This window comes from Mus caroli, unplaced genomic scaffold, assembly GCF_978045245.1.
Source record: "Mus caroli unplaced genomic scaffold, Mus_caroli_1 scaffold_12, whole genome shotgun sequence".
Taxonomy (NCBI): domain Eukaryota; kingdom Metazoa; phylum Chordata; class Mammalia; order Rodentia; family Muridae; genus Mus; species Mus caroli.
The window spans coordinates 20,899,233-20,914,835 of NW_028227267.1; the positions used below are offsets into that span (position 1 = coordinate 20,899,233).

General features: G+C 40.6%; 1 protein-coding gene across 10 annotated transcripts in view; it reads left to right on the forward strand.

Moving 5' to 3' along the window:
• Erc2 (ELKS/RAB6-interacting/CAST family member 2) overlaps positions 1-15,603 on the forward strand; it is an 864,340-nt gene that overhangs the window by 422,877 nt on the left and 425,860 nt on the right. For all 10 annotated transcript variants that reach the window (XR_015044606.1, XR_015044607.1, XM_085828472.1 and 7 more), the window contains one exon: positions 2,310-2,503. Coding sequence is in view for 8 of the 10 variants with exons in the window: in XM_085828472.1 (XP_085684598.1) it covers positions 2,310-2,503 (194 nt within the window). In the remaining 2 variants the exon portion in view is untranslated. The remainder of the gene's footprint in view (positions 1-2,309; positions 2,504-15,603) is intronic.

The window sequence follows — 15,603 nt, forward strand, 5'->3', positions numbered from 1 at the left end:
GGTTGATGAAAACTAAACAAAACTATTAAACTAGCTGTACACAAGTATCATGTCTGGGATTCCTATAAAGTAATAGTCATAATAGAAAATGAACATTATCTTCCAGATGTTTGTCATTTTGTATGTTTTCACTGTCTCTAGAAATTCTTTTGATTTGCCTCTTGACGTAGGACACAGAGCAAATTTAGATTTAAAACTAATATCTCATGGCTATTAGTCATTTATTTGCTCATTAAAATGATAATAATAATAATACAAAGAATTTAAAATAAAACAAGATAGACTATCATGCTTAACTCTTAACCCTTTGGTAAGAAACATATGCGATGGGAAGGGAATTTTAACTTTAAAATGTTTATTTGTTTTGATGAGTTTTGATTGTTTTTAATCACTCATTGCTTAGTCCGTTGTTTTTAAGATATTAATGGCATTGATTGGAGAGTCTGAGAATGATCCAATAATTTATTTTTAAGCTGTCATAGAATAGTGGTCAGTTTAACAATGTAAAGAGAGAAATAAAATATATTTTAACTAATCAAAAATTGTGTTTTCTGTCACAAAAGTATTGGACTTAACTTTTATCCCAGATAGAAGTATATAGTTAGTTCATTTTAAAGTGAAACTATCTGCTTTAAATTGTCAAAGTAGAAGTTCAGCTATTTAAATGTTGATCACCTTGTATAAAAATATGATTAATGCAGGAACAAACTCCTAAAAGCATAATAATTACTTTCATTTTTATAAATACTGAAAACATGCACTAGTCTGTGACAGAGAGGCCCAGAGTGCACACTAAATAAAAATAAAATACTTTTGAGATTTGTTGGTAAAAGAGAGAAACCAGTTTTAATAGGATGTTGGATTGATGAATTTTTCCAAGTTCTTTTTCATAGTTGTATTTATTTCTTAAGAAAAATTTAAAGAATGTGAAAAAATATGCCCCCCTTTATCCTCATGCTTAAATAATATGTTACATGCAAAAATATTATTTAAAAATGATTTTGTCATGAGTAAGAAATTTATTTTATTTATACTAATTTTTGAATTTTTTTTACTAAATCATTGCAAAGACTGTCAACCTTCTAACAGTAGTATTAGTATTAATTTCTCTAACCATGCATGATCCATTTAATCCCACAGTAGCTAGAGCTTGCTTGCCTTGTTTATTCCCTTAAATTAAAGAAAAGAAAATGTAAAAAAGTACAGTGGACATGTGCTCCACAAAGCGGGAAAGCAGAAAACTCAAGTCTAATGGATTGTTGATGTTTTATGACTTCACACACGGATTTTTTGGAGAACCATACATGTATGACTTCTCTGAACTTTCTATGTTAAATGTGCACCATTGTTAGACCACGTGCTCTCTTCCTGCCTGCTCTTTGAAGAAGCCAATTAGAAATGAAGGGAAGCAAGGGGTAGGCAAAACATTGTGGTGCGGTGTTCCTGCATCCATCTGGGAATATTTCAGCCAAAAGTTTATATGGGGAAAAAGTAAACTCTAATGCCACCACACACACATATCCATGCACATAAAACCACAAATACTTTGGCTGCAAATTATTCTACAGTGATGTTGCTTTTTGTTGACTGTGTCTGTTCTGGTGTGTACAGCTGCTATCCACCCATGCATGTGTTTGCAGATTCTTGTCTGTGTGCTTGTTCATGACCTAGCTCATCTCCTCATTGTTTAGGTTAAACCTAGTCAAGTAAATAAGAATTTATGGGTATGACTGTTAGTTAGAAAGCCCTTTCTAAAGTCAAGAGGTCTTCATTCCAAAACACTTCAGTCGGCATTTCTCAATAGGATGATGTACTTGGTCAACCAGTCTTCTAAAGGCTACCTGGCTCTATATACGCCCTTTCCAGGCCTTGGGAAACAATTTACTCCTGTCCTATTCGTTCTCTGAGTCAGAAACTGAATTGTTTGATGGAAATTGCCTTGTGAGAAATTGGACAGGCTCCATCCTTCTTACTGAATGAAGGAGGACTAAGACACTGGTCCCTTCTTTCATCTATCCCCTACATTTTGGTGGAAAGAAAAAGTCAAAAGTAGCAAAACTTAACATTTAAAAATATTCAGTAGCAGAAGAAGCCCCCTGTGGGACACTATCACAGACTTTAAAGTCAACATTATTTAAGATACCTGGACTATATGATTTCCCCCCAGCTTGCCTTCTCACTGACAGAATACCCATAATTCTTGTTGTTTACTTTCTCTCCAAAGTTTCATTCTGGGCCATTGGTGATGACACTGTCTATTGTTCTGAACCATTGTCTTAACCACGTTCTTTAAAAATGTAATGTTGAAGGCGCATAATATTGAAGATGACTCCAGGATGAACCCCGAGTTTGCAGACCGACTGAAACAACTTGACAAGGAAGCATCTTACTACCGAGATGAGTGTGGCAAGGCTCAAGCAGAAGTGGACAGGTTGCTGGAGATCCTCAAGGAGGTGGAGAATGAGAAAAACGACAAAGACAAGAAGATCGCAGAACTGGAGAGGTGAGTTCTGTACCCTGAGAGTTGTCCAAGGTGAGCAAGCACTGATGGCTCAGTGTTCACTCTGACTCAGGGCACGTTCTAAGCACCCACTGGCACACACTCATACCACAAGTCAGAAGGAAGTTAATACACGAGGGCTGTAGCCTTCCAGCAAGCAGTGATGCTGTCTTTCTGTGGAGTCCTACAGAGGCGTGGATTACTTTCTGCAGAACTAAGAGCCTTTTCAGAGTCTAGAAAAACAGAGCCTGGCTTCCTTGAGGGTGTCTCAGATCTAGTACTTGTACCAGCAAAGTATGCAAAACTTGGGGCTTTGACTATCTGAAACCACAGTTCTTTCCCTTTAAAGATGAGCATTTGTGGTTTTGGTTTGTCACAAGCAGCAGAGAATATGGAGAAATACAGTTGGAATTTCTTCATTCAGATAAGAGAGAGGGAGGCTCGTGTCTTTTTGAATGTCTTTTGGCACACTGTAACAAATTCTTCCTTAAAAATTATCTTTTAAGAGGATCTTAGCCTGCTTGGAAAATAAGTGTGGTTAAATATGTTGGGTAGGGTCTACATGATCACAAATTCAGTCTAAAAGAATGAGTCTAAAACAGACTTCTAGTACCTTTACATTTTGAGATAAACTATACCTATATCATATTTATGTGTGGCATGGTCAGGAAAACTATGCTAGCTACTAACGCTTTTTCCTATACTTCTGTAAGGAAAGGACTCTCTAAACACTCTCACATAACTCCATAGAACCTCTGAGTTCTTTCTCATTGGTTCTGCAATGAGGCAGAATTTGTTTTTCTAGATTCAATCCATATGAAAGAGATCAACCAATTTTGAATAAATCAGTGAATTCTTGCCAGCTTGGACAAAGACCCTTGTGAGGTTCTGAAGGACATGAAGACATGTGCAAAGTAGTGCTCCGTGGCCTTACAAGAATGATAAAGGGCTTTTGCTAAAGAAAGACCTGGGTTCCAATTCTGCATCTGCTATGTTCCAGCACCGTGGCCTTGAATCTCATTAAAGCTGAATCTCTAGCAACCTATTAAAATATACTCTGTTTTGTGTCTACCCAGTTTTCATATAAGGTAGGACACTAACCTCTTTATGAAGAACGGAATGTCAAAACAAATCAGTCCTCAGTATTAACTGCCTGTATTGGATGGGCAAATTATTCACAGTGAAATTTCAGCAATGTTTTCAATATTGTATTTAATCATTTGAATACCAAATTTATGAATAGTTATTTTAATAATTGTAGCCTTTTTTTGTTAACACTGTTAATAAGTTTGATTCATTGTAACTAATTTTAGCACATAAGGCAGCTTCTTTTTTATTGAGGTAACTATGCAAATTCAAATCTTTAAGGGTAGGCTGACAAGATGGCTTAATAGGTAAAGGTACCAGCCACTAAGCATGAGTTGGATTTCTAGGACCCACATAGTGAAAAGAGGGAGCCTTGCCCTCTGATCTTCAGACACAGGCACATGTATGCCTCTTCCTGTATACATACAAACAAATATGTGTAAAAGAAAAATTTAAGGCATAATAGAACTTAAAACACGATCTCCAAGAGCTTTAAAATTTAAAGTGTAGGAAAGGTCTACCAGAGTGCTGGTTCTTAAAATTCCAGGGCCATGGTCAAGTTTAGATATAGCTATCTATATGGCCTTTTTGGAGTTATATTTTAGAATCAATTTTTCTGAGGAAGAAGAAAAAATGCTAGTATAGGATCACAAAGAACTTATGACTCTGTCTCATTGCTTCAAAACTAAACATTGAAAAGTTTAATCACCTTTTGTGATCATTCATTCATTCATTCATTCATTCCCAATGACCATCCTATGGTCAGAGATGAGCAGTTGTTCGGCAGGTCTATGAACTTCTAGTCTATCTCTTTGAGAAGCAGTTATCTTAGTGGATAATGTCATAGACAACAACACCATCATTACTAGTAATACCAATTATAATCATAAGAATAAAGTCTTTGTATTTTATCATCACTGAGTGCCAGATACCATGTTGAGCACCTGACCTGGAGACTTGCATTGACTTAATCTTACCCACAGAAACTACCAAGCCCCCCATTTTGTAATGTATGAGGGAGCATGAATTATACACATTTAGTGACTTCCTAAAGATTATAGAGCTCAGAAGAATCAAAAGTCGAATTCAAACCCAGGAGCCGCTGAGGACAGTGCTTTCCACCAAGAGGCCATGTAGACAAACTCATCTCACAGCACTGAAGTCATGCAGGGAGCCTGAGGGTCCTCTCTTAGCAGGCCCTGAGGCCACCAGAGCCCTGCCTCTTTGTTATTAGTTTCCAGGAGGGAAAGTGATTCTCTGAATGTTTAGAAGGCATTTTTTTCTGTACTAAAGCAATTCCTGAGAACTGTAATTGAAAATCAGGATTGGCTACCATAAACATTTACATATAAATGGCTTAATTATCTAGTTGAAAAAACAGGTCTTAGCTGGGCTTTGTAGCCATTAAATCATCAAGAATATTCACAGTTTTATTTCTTCAATATGGAAAGCATTAAAGCAGCAGTGATTTTACAGGCATTTATCTTTATGTACTTTCTGCACATTTTCTTTATCTCTGCATTTGCCTCTCCTTAAAGCTGATGCCTCCCAGGCACTGTAATTCATAAAACATGTGCTAGAGGCTGACTCTGTCCCAGGTCTCGGCCTGCCTGCATCTTGGGTCCAGCAGCAGAACACAGTCTGGGAAATGTCTGAGTCCCACCCCAGCCCTGGCCCCTAAGGAGTTGGGGGTGGAGGTCTAGAGAGAACTCTCCTGGGAAAGAGGGCGCAGCCTTGGCCTCCCTTTCTGAAGCATTATCTGCTGGGTTTCATGTGTATTCATTCCCACCAAAGGGCCTTCCTCAACTTTTTCAGGCAGCCCTCTTCTCATGGGTTAGTCAGTATCTCTGCTGGCTGAAACTACAAAATTCATACCTCATAATGTTGAGAACGAAAGACTTCTTAGCGTTATGACATATATCTCCATTTTGGAGTCATAGAGAGTGCTTGCAATTAAGTTTGTGATTTTGAAAACCAAAATATTGAACTTGAAATGAATTTGTGGTCTCTGGCTTGTAACATGACCTACCAGAGCGAAAAGCCCTCTTTTTGAAGCAGCTCATGTTCTAAAACTTTCCAGAATGTCTGTCACATGCAACAAAACTCCTGAGGTTAGGACTGATTCTGCTACTCTGGCGGGGGCCAGCTTCTCTCCGAGAGGCCAGTGTGTCTTCTTCTTCTGTTCATCTTCTCATCTAAAAGAGTTTCTCCACCATTAATATAGTCTGCGTAGTATACAGCTGCCATTTGCAGTGAAGTTGTTTCTTCAGTGCCACAAGAATGCTGTTTTTCATCAGCCATTGGAAACTCAGCTTTTTAAGGTGTATGGTGCGTTTCACTTGATGTGCATCTCACACAATGAACCCTTGTCCTGGATGCTGGTGTTCTAGCTGGAAGCTCTTGCTTCAACCATAGGCTGCTCTGGAGGAGCCGGTCACAGGGACAATGGCCTAAAGCAAATCCGAGAGTGGGTCAGAAGCAGGCTGCTTCCTTTGCTCTATTGTGATGTCAACTGTCACATGGACTCCACAACTCAGCAGCTGACTGCACCTTGGAGGCAGTGAAGCACGACACTCCAGTACTCATCACACTCTCCAGGGTTTATTTAAGTTCCAAATGAATCTGTGCTGCCTAGAGAAGGAAAGGGAATAACAGGTCTGTCAAGCAAGGCCTTCTGCTACTGGCTTTCTTGTATCCCACCCATGGGAAGGAGTCAGTTGGGTGACCTTAGCATAATTATCTTAAATCTCTTAGGGCTTTTCCTGATGTTTGTCCAGAGCTCAAAATGAGTCCTCAGCCATATGCGTCCCTCTAGATGGTGGAGGGGAACAGGGGCCCCTGGGGACTCCCCCTATAAGACATAAACATCAGAGCGGAAGACACGGTACAGCTTAATTATCTGGACTCAGGGTTAATGCCATCAGACATTTAGACATTGAAAAATGATTTTTGTTGCCTAACAGAACCATATCTAATGTTGAGAAAGAAACTATTATTTTCTTCTCTGATTTTCTCTATAACGTGCTGACATAATTTCCTTGATGCCTTTCAGGGCTTTTTTTTTGAAATGCAAACTTAAACTTTCTTATTATTTCTAGAGTGTGATAATATATTCTAAAAGTCTCACAATACAAGGGAGAGATCTGGTATGAGTTCTACTTATTTTGATATATACTCCTTTCCTCTGAGTAAGTTTGTTTATTACTTCACTTGAAGAAATGTTTTAAAAATTATTTGTGGAATTTATTTATTCTTATTTTATGTATATGGGTGTTTTGCCTGCTTATGTACCACTACATACTACATATGTACCACATGTGCACCTGGTACCTGAGGAGACCAGAAGAGGGTGTCAGAGTCCCTGGCATTGGAGTAACTGATGGTTTTGAACTGTCCTAACTGTCAGGTAGGTGCTGGGAATTGAACTCATGTCCTCTGGAAGAGCAGCCCGTGCTCTAAACCACAGAGCCATCTCTCCAGCCCAAGAAATTTCTTTAAAATAAAGTTGTAAGGAACTAAAACACAATAGTAACCCCAATGGAAGGCAGTTCCATCTAAAGTACCTGCCAGCTGTTCTAGCTCAGCATCTTCTATCAAGGGCCAAGATCCTCAACTTACTTCAGTATGATCCAGAAGGGTTAGAAACAGCTGCTGAGCTATGTGGCTACAGTCACCATGATGGCCATGATCTGACTTGGATCAGTGGTATGTTTATGACTGAGAGACATCTGACCTAGACTGTGAAGTGCTCCATGTGTGCACTTTAAAATTTTCTCTTTGATTTTTATCATCGTTGTCAACCTTGTTTTCATTTGAAATGTTCTAGGTTAGACTTTATCTTAAGGATTTGTTTGTCCATTTATGCAACATTCTTAAAACTACATTACAACATGAAATTGCAGGGATCCTGTGAGCAGATGGTTGGACAGATGTTTTTTGTATCCACTTCACTTTGGGGAAGGGTATTTTACAGGTTAACAAAAATGAACATCTACTACATGTTCTTTTCATAGCTTGCAGCATCACCGTAACTTTCTCCCCTAAGCTTGCCTTCCTATTGCAGACTACTGTCTTACCTGGTTGGAAGTTCTTATGCAAATAAGTTAACAAACATGTGGGTATTCTCAGTGGTATGGTCAGAACCTTGCTTTCCTCAGTGGAAAGGAACTACTCTCTGCCTTGAAAGTTGCCCTTGTAGGGAGGCTAACAGGCAGGCAGTGCCTCACCAACAGCCCTACTCATAGGGCCTTTGCTCATGGCTAGGTGCAGTGCCCATTAAGCATTAACTGTGAATCTTTGAGCCAGAATCCAAATTGCTAAGTTCCTCTGTTTTTAAGACTGAAGGAAAACCATCTCTTAGGATGTAACCACCCCACCCACTTATTCAAATAAAAGATTCAAAAACACCACAGCTTATTGTTCGACCTTAGTGATTTCAGTTTTGTCTTATCAAATATAAGAACAAAACACTGTGCACACAAGTAGGTAGGAACTTCCTCTGCTAATGTTCATTTAAAAAATTCAGATGTGGTCACTGTACTGAGGCAGGAACAGCTCTCTGGCTCCCACCAGTGCCTGTGCGAATATGTGTATGCCAGCAGATACCGGTTTCTTATGCATGATCTGTAATGGCACAGCTTATGGTGTGTGCCCAGGGTTTCAGGGTATATATCAGATAAAAGTTGCTTTATTATCCTTCACTTGGCTATAGAACCTGCTGATGTACCAGCTGTTGGCTGTATGTTTAAAACTAATGGCTCTCCCTCCTTTTGTTCTCTTCTGCTACCCCTTCCTTTCTGCTTGTCTCCAAACCGCTGCTCTCACCCTTGCTCCAATCAGCTTGACTCTCAGGTCAGTACTCTCCGTTTTCCTTTCCCTGTCTCCCTCCTGAGCTCACCTTACTGCTTGCATTTGTTTAGTAAGAGGAGTCATTGTGCTATTTCCCCAAAAGAGAATGCATGACAACACTTCGTGGAGTGTGGAATGGAGGAAATACACAACGCAGGATGCAAGTGCATCTTAGGGGGCGAGTACTCCTCTCTGGGACAGGTGACATCACAGACCAAAGCATTTGGTCCTTTTGTTTTGGTAATCAAGTCAATTGTGTTGTGAAATTCAGATTCAAATTCAAAATGTGCTATGAAGGACTTATAGGGCTTCCTTAAAGTCACTTTTGAAAATGATTAGTATGTTAGTTGCATAGTATACACACACACACACATACAGTGCACACACATACAATGCACATACATACAGTATACTCATATACAGTGCACACATACATACAGTGCAAATACACATATAGTGCATACACACATATAGTGCACAGCACATATAGACATACAGTGCACACACAAATATAGTGTTTAAACACATACAGTGCACACACACATACAGTATACTCACATACAGTGCACACACACATACAGTACAAATACACATATAGTGCATACACACATACAGTGCACACACATACAGTACACACACAAATATAGTGTTTAAGCACATACAGTGCACACACACATACAGTGTACTCACATACAGTGCACACACACATACAGTGTACTCACATACAGTGCACACACACATACAGTGCACACACATGTAACTTTCTGTCATTGTTTCAGCTTTATTAGTTTCCTCTTTACTAACTGAACATGACACTTTAATCATCCAGGGCAAAGGATGTAGAAACCTGGATTCATGATTGGCTGTGCACTGTAGATTAATGAGAAAAGTGAACATTTTATTTGAAATTTCTATCCTAGCTTTGAATTCTATGGTTGGAGGTCTGAGTCAATAATTTTCCCTTTCTTAGGTTAAGGAATATTTTTTCTTTTACTAATACATGGTAATTTAACATAATGAAATATTTAATCTAACAGCGATTTCTTATCATTCAAATGATTTTAATAAAGGATACTCATTGGGTGTTTGGGTGCTATATAGACTTCAAAAATATAAAATGAGATAAAGAGGCCAGCCTTCAGTTTGAAGTCTGTATAGTTCTTTTGAGAGGCAAGCTTTTTTGAATTTTCCTCTTTATGGAGGCTCTCCACTCTCTACTCTGTTCTGTCCCCTAAGCCACCAGGCCAGTGCCTTTATGTCAGCTGCAAATAACTTCAAACTGAGGCCTCCTGCTTACACACCAGGATTGTCTCACCACCAGCTCCCAGCTCTGTGTCTCCAGGCTCCCAGGCCCTGAGGAGTCTCAGTGGTTCCAAGGTACCACATTGTGGGTGCCTCGGAAACCTCTTGAACATCATCAGACTGCAGGAAAATCCACTCTTAAAAGCTTCACCTCAGAGGTCTCATCAGTGTTCATAGCATAGACTGCAACAGTGCGCTCACCAGAGATCTAATGAGGTGGGCCAGACGGTCATACCTATTTGCAGAATTACAAATTTCACAACGGGATATGGGCAGAAGGCTTAGCCACTTGGCATCCAAATCCATATTCCAGAGTTTGGATTCACTCATTCAATGAAGCTTTTAGCTTTTTGCCCTGCTTTCCCCCCCACCCTCTGTCATTGGCTACCCTTGACCCCCACTTTTAGATATTAAAGCCTTTGTGACAAGGGCTCCCTTTGCTCTTCTGCATCAGACTCCTTGCCTGGGCCTTCAGTTTTCCCCTCTTCTTTTGTATCAGTAACTATGATGGAATGCACTTAGTTTTCCTCTTATTCATAGTGTATGAACATGGATTATTATTTCCATTATTGTACAAGGCCAAGATTGACAGTAACTTGGAGGAACTAGTAAGTCTCTGGATAAAGGGTAGTGTGTGCTGATGTCTTTGATAAAATATACCCGCCAAGTCTAGTAGATAAACTGTACAGTCTAAATCAAGGTTCAGATCATTCCAATATCATTTAACAGATTGCTTCAAATGAGCCTGGAGGAGAAAATGGGCCATCATTGGGAAAAACCTCTGACTGTCTTTAGTATAGAAAGATTTGGACAGTCCTGAGCTTACAGAAAGGAAAAAGTCTGTAGAGTCTTGGAAACCTTTCTTAAGCCCTGGCAACCTCTTAGAATTAACTGTGCTCCTCCTGCAACTGCTTCCAGGTTTACCAGTCAAAATAAAAGAGAATGTAACAATAGAATTGATTACAGGATTCTGGCCCATATACTGTCTTTTTATGGCTTATGAGAGAGAGAGAGAGAGAGAGAGAGAGAGAGAGAGAGAGAGAGAGTCCACACACATATGTGGATGTTTATGTACATCATGGATTTTAGAACTATCAAGTCTAATCCCCCTGAGCTTACAAGCCTGTGGTCTGCCATGCAGGTTTCCCCTCTCAATCTGAGGTTTGAAATGTTACTAACACCGGGGCTTTTCTACATGCCCTGAACTCCATGAGCAAGTCTTCTCTGCAAAAGCTTTTGCAGATTACCTCATTTCCTTTCTAAACGCCGCTGATGCTTAAACCCGGGTGGACAGGTATTAGATTTGGGTTTGGTGTAGTGCACATGTTCTGTTCCAAGCCTGTTTGGGTCTCCACTGCAGTAAATGCATCTCCTGTGAAGAATCCCTTTGCATACAAAGCAGTAGGAACAGTGGAAATTTAGTAGGATCCTTGTATTGTACTCAGGGGCGGGTTTATGGGAGATTTGCTCATTTCTAACATGTGACTTATGACCGACGAGGTTATTGTGATAAATGCATGCAGGAATTGACTAAAAAGGAAAAAAAATCCTTTGGGATGCAGTTCAAACTCCTGCCAAAATATCAACCAAATAAACCCAGAAGGTTCTCCCAGCCCCTGGCTCCCTATGGATCCTTTCTCTACCCTCACAGAGAGTAAGCAGTTGCTTTTGAAACAAATCTCACTGAGCATCGTGTGTTCTGTGGAGGTGCCATGGGTGATGACCTCGTGAATCTCCCCGTGAATGGGTATGAGCTGATGGCTTGTACCTTGTGGCAGGCATAAGCCATTGTTACAGGATCACTTCAAACATCTCTATGAGAAGAAATCGTTTGTGGTGTTCCTCCCAACTGAGCACCATGCTCTTTCAATCCCTTACTCTTCTATCAAATGATGACGTCAAACCTCCCAGACCTCAGAGGCCCATTGCTCAAGATGTATAATGAAAGCCACCTAGCCATTTGTTTTACTATCCTGTAATTTGTTGGGGTCAATTCTTTATTCCATTGCTTCCTTAAATGCATAGTGAATACCTACTATGTACTGGACTAGGTTGTATGTGCTGGCATTTTAGAGAATAGTGATTAAAGTAACCTGAAGTTGAAGCATGATATTCTTCATTTTAATGTTCATGATGTAGGTTGATAATTACAATAGGAATAATAATAATAACAGAAATAGAAAAAATAGGATTGGTAGCTACAGAGACACAGGTAACACCACACGCCATGCTGAAATGTTCACATCTGATGTAGTAACCTCTTGTTATTACCACTTTTAAGTTTGGGAAAGTAGTCTCTTCCACATTAGAAAGAAAATAAACTGAAGTTCATAAAAGTTGAGTATTTGCCTTTGTTAACATAGCCAGTGAGGGAAGGTGTCAATTTTCCTCCCTGCCATCTATCCTTTCTGACTTACAAATGAGATCTTTCACTACTCCAGCCAGAGTTACCTTTGTAACAGTTCCAAGAAATCCTGCAGTTAGGAAATCTGGGCAGCTCCTTTCCATCTGCTGTTTTCTGAACATGGTGTTTAGAGAGCATATCCCAGGAAGGGGCTTTGGGGAAACCTCTGCCTTCATGTGGAGCTCAGGAGAGCTAATGTGGCCCTACCACCACTGTCCCAGTATGGATGCTGCCCTTCCAGTGCCTACCCTGGTGTCACTTCTTACTGTGGCCCTCATCTGAGCCTGATGGTATTTTCTCCAAGACTACAGTATGATGTCCCACACCAGCGATGTTCCTGAAAGTATGCCCTTGCGGAGAAAGGGCTCCCTGGTCGTTTTCTCCCCCTCATCTTGGTACCTGTCCTCATCGGCATGAGTTCTCTGTTACCTGCACTAGAAGCATGTGCAGCACTAGACTAAAGAAAAGAAAGAATTAACTTCCCATCGAGCCAGATATTTGAAAATTCAAGAAAAACAAAAACACGGACAAGATGGCGACAGGGGAATCTTCATGCAAGTCACTCATTTGCTTCCCTCACTTACTCCGTTTTCTATTTCTTGTTGTTGTTGTTCTTCTTCTTCTTCTTCCTCCTCCTCCTCTTCCTCTTCCTCCTCTCCCTTCTCTTCTTCCTCCTCCTTTCCCCTTCCCCCCTCCCTTCTTTCCCTCCACCATTCCCTCTGCCCTTCCCTTTTTTGTTTCTTCCTAGACTAAACCTGTCAGTCCTTTTTCATGGGAATATGACAACAAAACCAACTTAACCCCTCAGCTCACTGATTCAAAGAGCAGCACTTCCTATAAGGAAGGATTTGGTCCCCAAGGAAAACAATGTACCCTGAGGCTAATAACTGGAAAAATGGGGCTTTGGGCCTCTATTCCCCCTCTCACTTCCCATTGAGGCTAGAGGGGTTATCCATAGGTCACAAAGTCATTTCCCCCTTTAAAGCTGCCTTATACTGATGCTGACATCTCTGGTGAAGTGTCAGAAAATTTTATGCCCAAGCAAAGCTGGTAGCAAGCCAGAAATCCTCGGAGTTCTCCTTGGGTGCAAATATTTTATTGGGAATGGAAGAAAGTTGTTTTCCCTGATTTACAGTCTCTGCAGACATAAAATAGGATCTATATTTAGAAATGATTTTGAACCTTTGAGGTGTAGCCAGGGGTGGGTGCTTGTACCGTCCCCGTCTGGCCACAGTGGGACTTGCCATGGTGAATGTTCACTGAACAAGCTCTGATTTATGGACTTAGGACTTTGGCTCTAAGCATTTTCGTGTTTTAGCTTTTGCTGGTGCTGCTATCCTGGCATTCTTCCTGTACTATTGAACACAGTGAGAATGGCAGGAACACAACTGACATTGTAGTTGAGATGTTCTGCTGTTCTTTTGTTTCTGGGAGTGAGTAAAGTCATTTTCAAGGTGCAGACAACAGCAATGGTAAGAGGTAGTTCCGGGATTCCCTTCCCAGGTCCCACCCACCATAAGAGATACCAAATTAGCAGAGCTTTTCGTTATTGTCGCATTCCAAAATTGTCTCCCAAGTCTCCCCCACCTCCCCCGCCCCAACCCTCAGCATTTGGTTGGTGCCACCATATGGGTAAATATCAGCCAATAGTAAATCTCTCAAGACGTTAGCCTTTCCTATAAATGTTGAGATGGGGAAGGAATTTTAAAAATTGGTTTCTTGGTATTATTATAAATCACTTTCTAGAAAAAATAATATCATATTTCCTTTATACAGTCTCCCTTATGAAATGTGAATTCTATCACTTCATTACCCACAGTGCTGGCTGAAGTTGTAGGGAAACCTGAACACGTAGTAACTGGACAGTTCTTCCAAGTTGAGTGAAAGGCTTGGAATGCCCATCCGGGGTCCTATCAGAGCCTCTGGGAAGCCAGTGGTATTGGGAGTCAGTTTAAAAGCGAGGGGACGTTGTGCATCTGCCTCTGGAGAAAATACCTTGTCCGTTTTACATCTGACAAAGGTTTTGGAAGTGTTCTTTGGGGGAGACTGTTGGTTTTACTATTTTCTAACATTCCATAGATGAGATGGACTATAAGTTAAACTAATTAAGCCGGATAGGGAGGGTGGGGAACCAGAACCCAGTGAGCTTTGCACTGGGGGGCAACCATTTTAACTAAAGGTAGAAAACATTGTGTTTTCTCTATTTCCCAGCCCCTGGACATGCAGTGCATCCTAGAGAATTGTTTTCATAGTAAAACTTGAATTTTAGAAACTATAGAGGAGGCTTAGAAATGAAACTGAGCTTCCCTTGAACAGCCTGTGCTTTTATTATTATTATTATTTTTATTCTTTTCAGCCGAAGAATGGCATGGTCCTGTGCTTTCTTTTGTTACTTTCCTGGGATTTTTTTGAGCTAGCAACCCGGTTAGCAGAAGAGTTGCTCCTTTTAGTGACTAAAGAGCTGTATACACCAGTGCTTTTGTTTTAAGACAGTTCTTTTCAAGGCGAGGGCAAAGAGTGATAGCCACAGAGCTTTGAAACAATGAGCTACCTGCATGAGGCCCCAGTCTGTTACTGTGAAGGCCCAATGGTAGATAGTTTGTTGTGAGGAGGGGCAGAATTTCATGGAGAACTGCTTTGCAAATCTGCATTTCAGATCTTGGGAAGACCTTGGTAGAAGGCATTGACAAGGCAAGCAGCACCTTGCTCAGATGGGGACATTCCTCCTGGGACAGGCTCTCCTGGCCTTTGGCACTGGTCAACTGGGATATTCTCCAGGCTGAACTGAAATGTGTGAGCTGAGGTGTAAGAGAGTAGTTTTAAATTTAACTTCAGAGCCCTCTGCTATTGAACCACTGGTCAGTTTGATGGTTCCAAGGACTGCATGCTGTGTTGCTAACAGATAATGGCTGTGGGGAGAATGAGCAGGCAATAGTAATTGCCAGCTGGAGAACCTCCTGATAACCTGCAATGAATGGGCCTTAGTGAGAAACACTCACTGGGTAATTGGCAGATAGGTGTCCTATCACTCTGCTAAGTGTGGGCCCTCCTGCATCATCTAAGCATGCTAAGTAGAGACTCTTTAGGGATTCCTGACCAGATAAAGCATCATGGCACTTGGATTTCATGGGTGTCTGTCCTAGAACAAACATTATGTTATATTATTTCACTCTTAGTCCAGTTTTTTTTCAAGTGATTATCTATTGTTAGAACAGTAAATGTAGGAACATAGATAGGCTACATTCCAAAAGTTAGTGTCATCATTGTACAGTTAGTACATGTGACAAGGTAGGTCGTGTCTAAGTCTCTTGTGGGTAAAATGAGGACATCTGTGTTAGTGCTTATCACTCAGAGGCTCAGGGCCATGATTCTCACTGAACATGGAGCACAGTCCAGGCTCAGACAGACATTTGTAAATGGCAGTGATTTTAGTTGTTATGGTTTGGCTATGACAAAGGTTTTT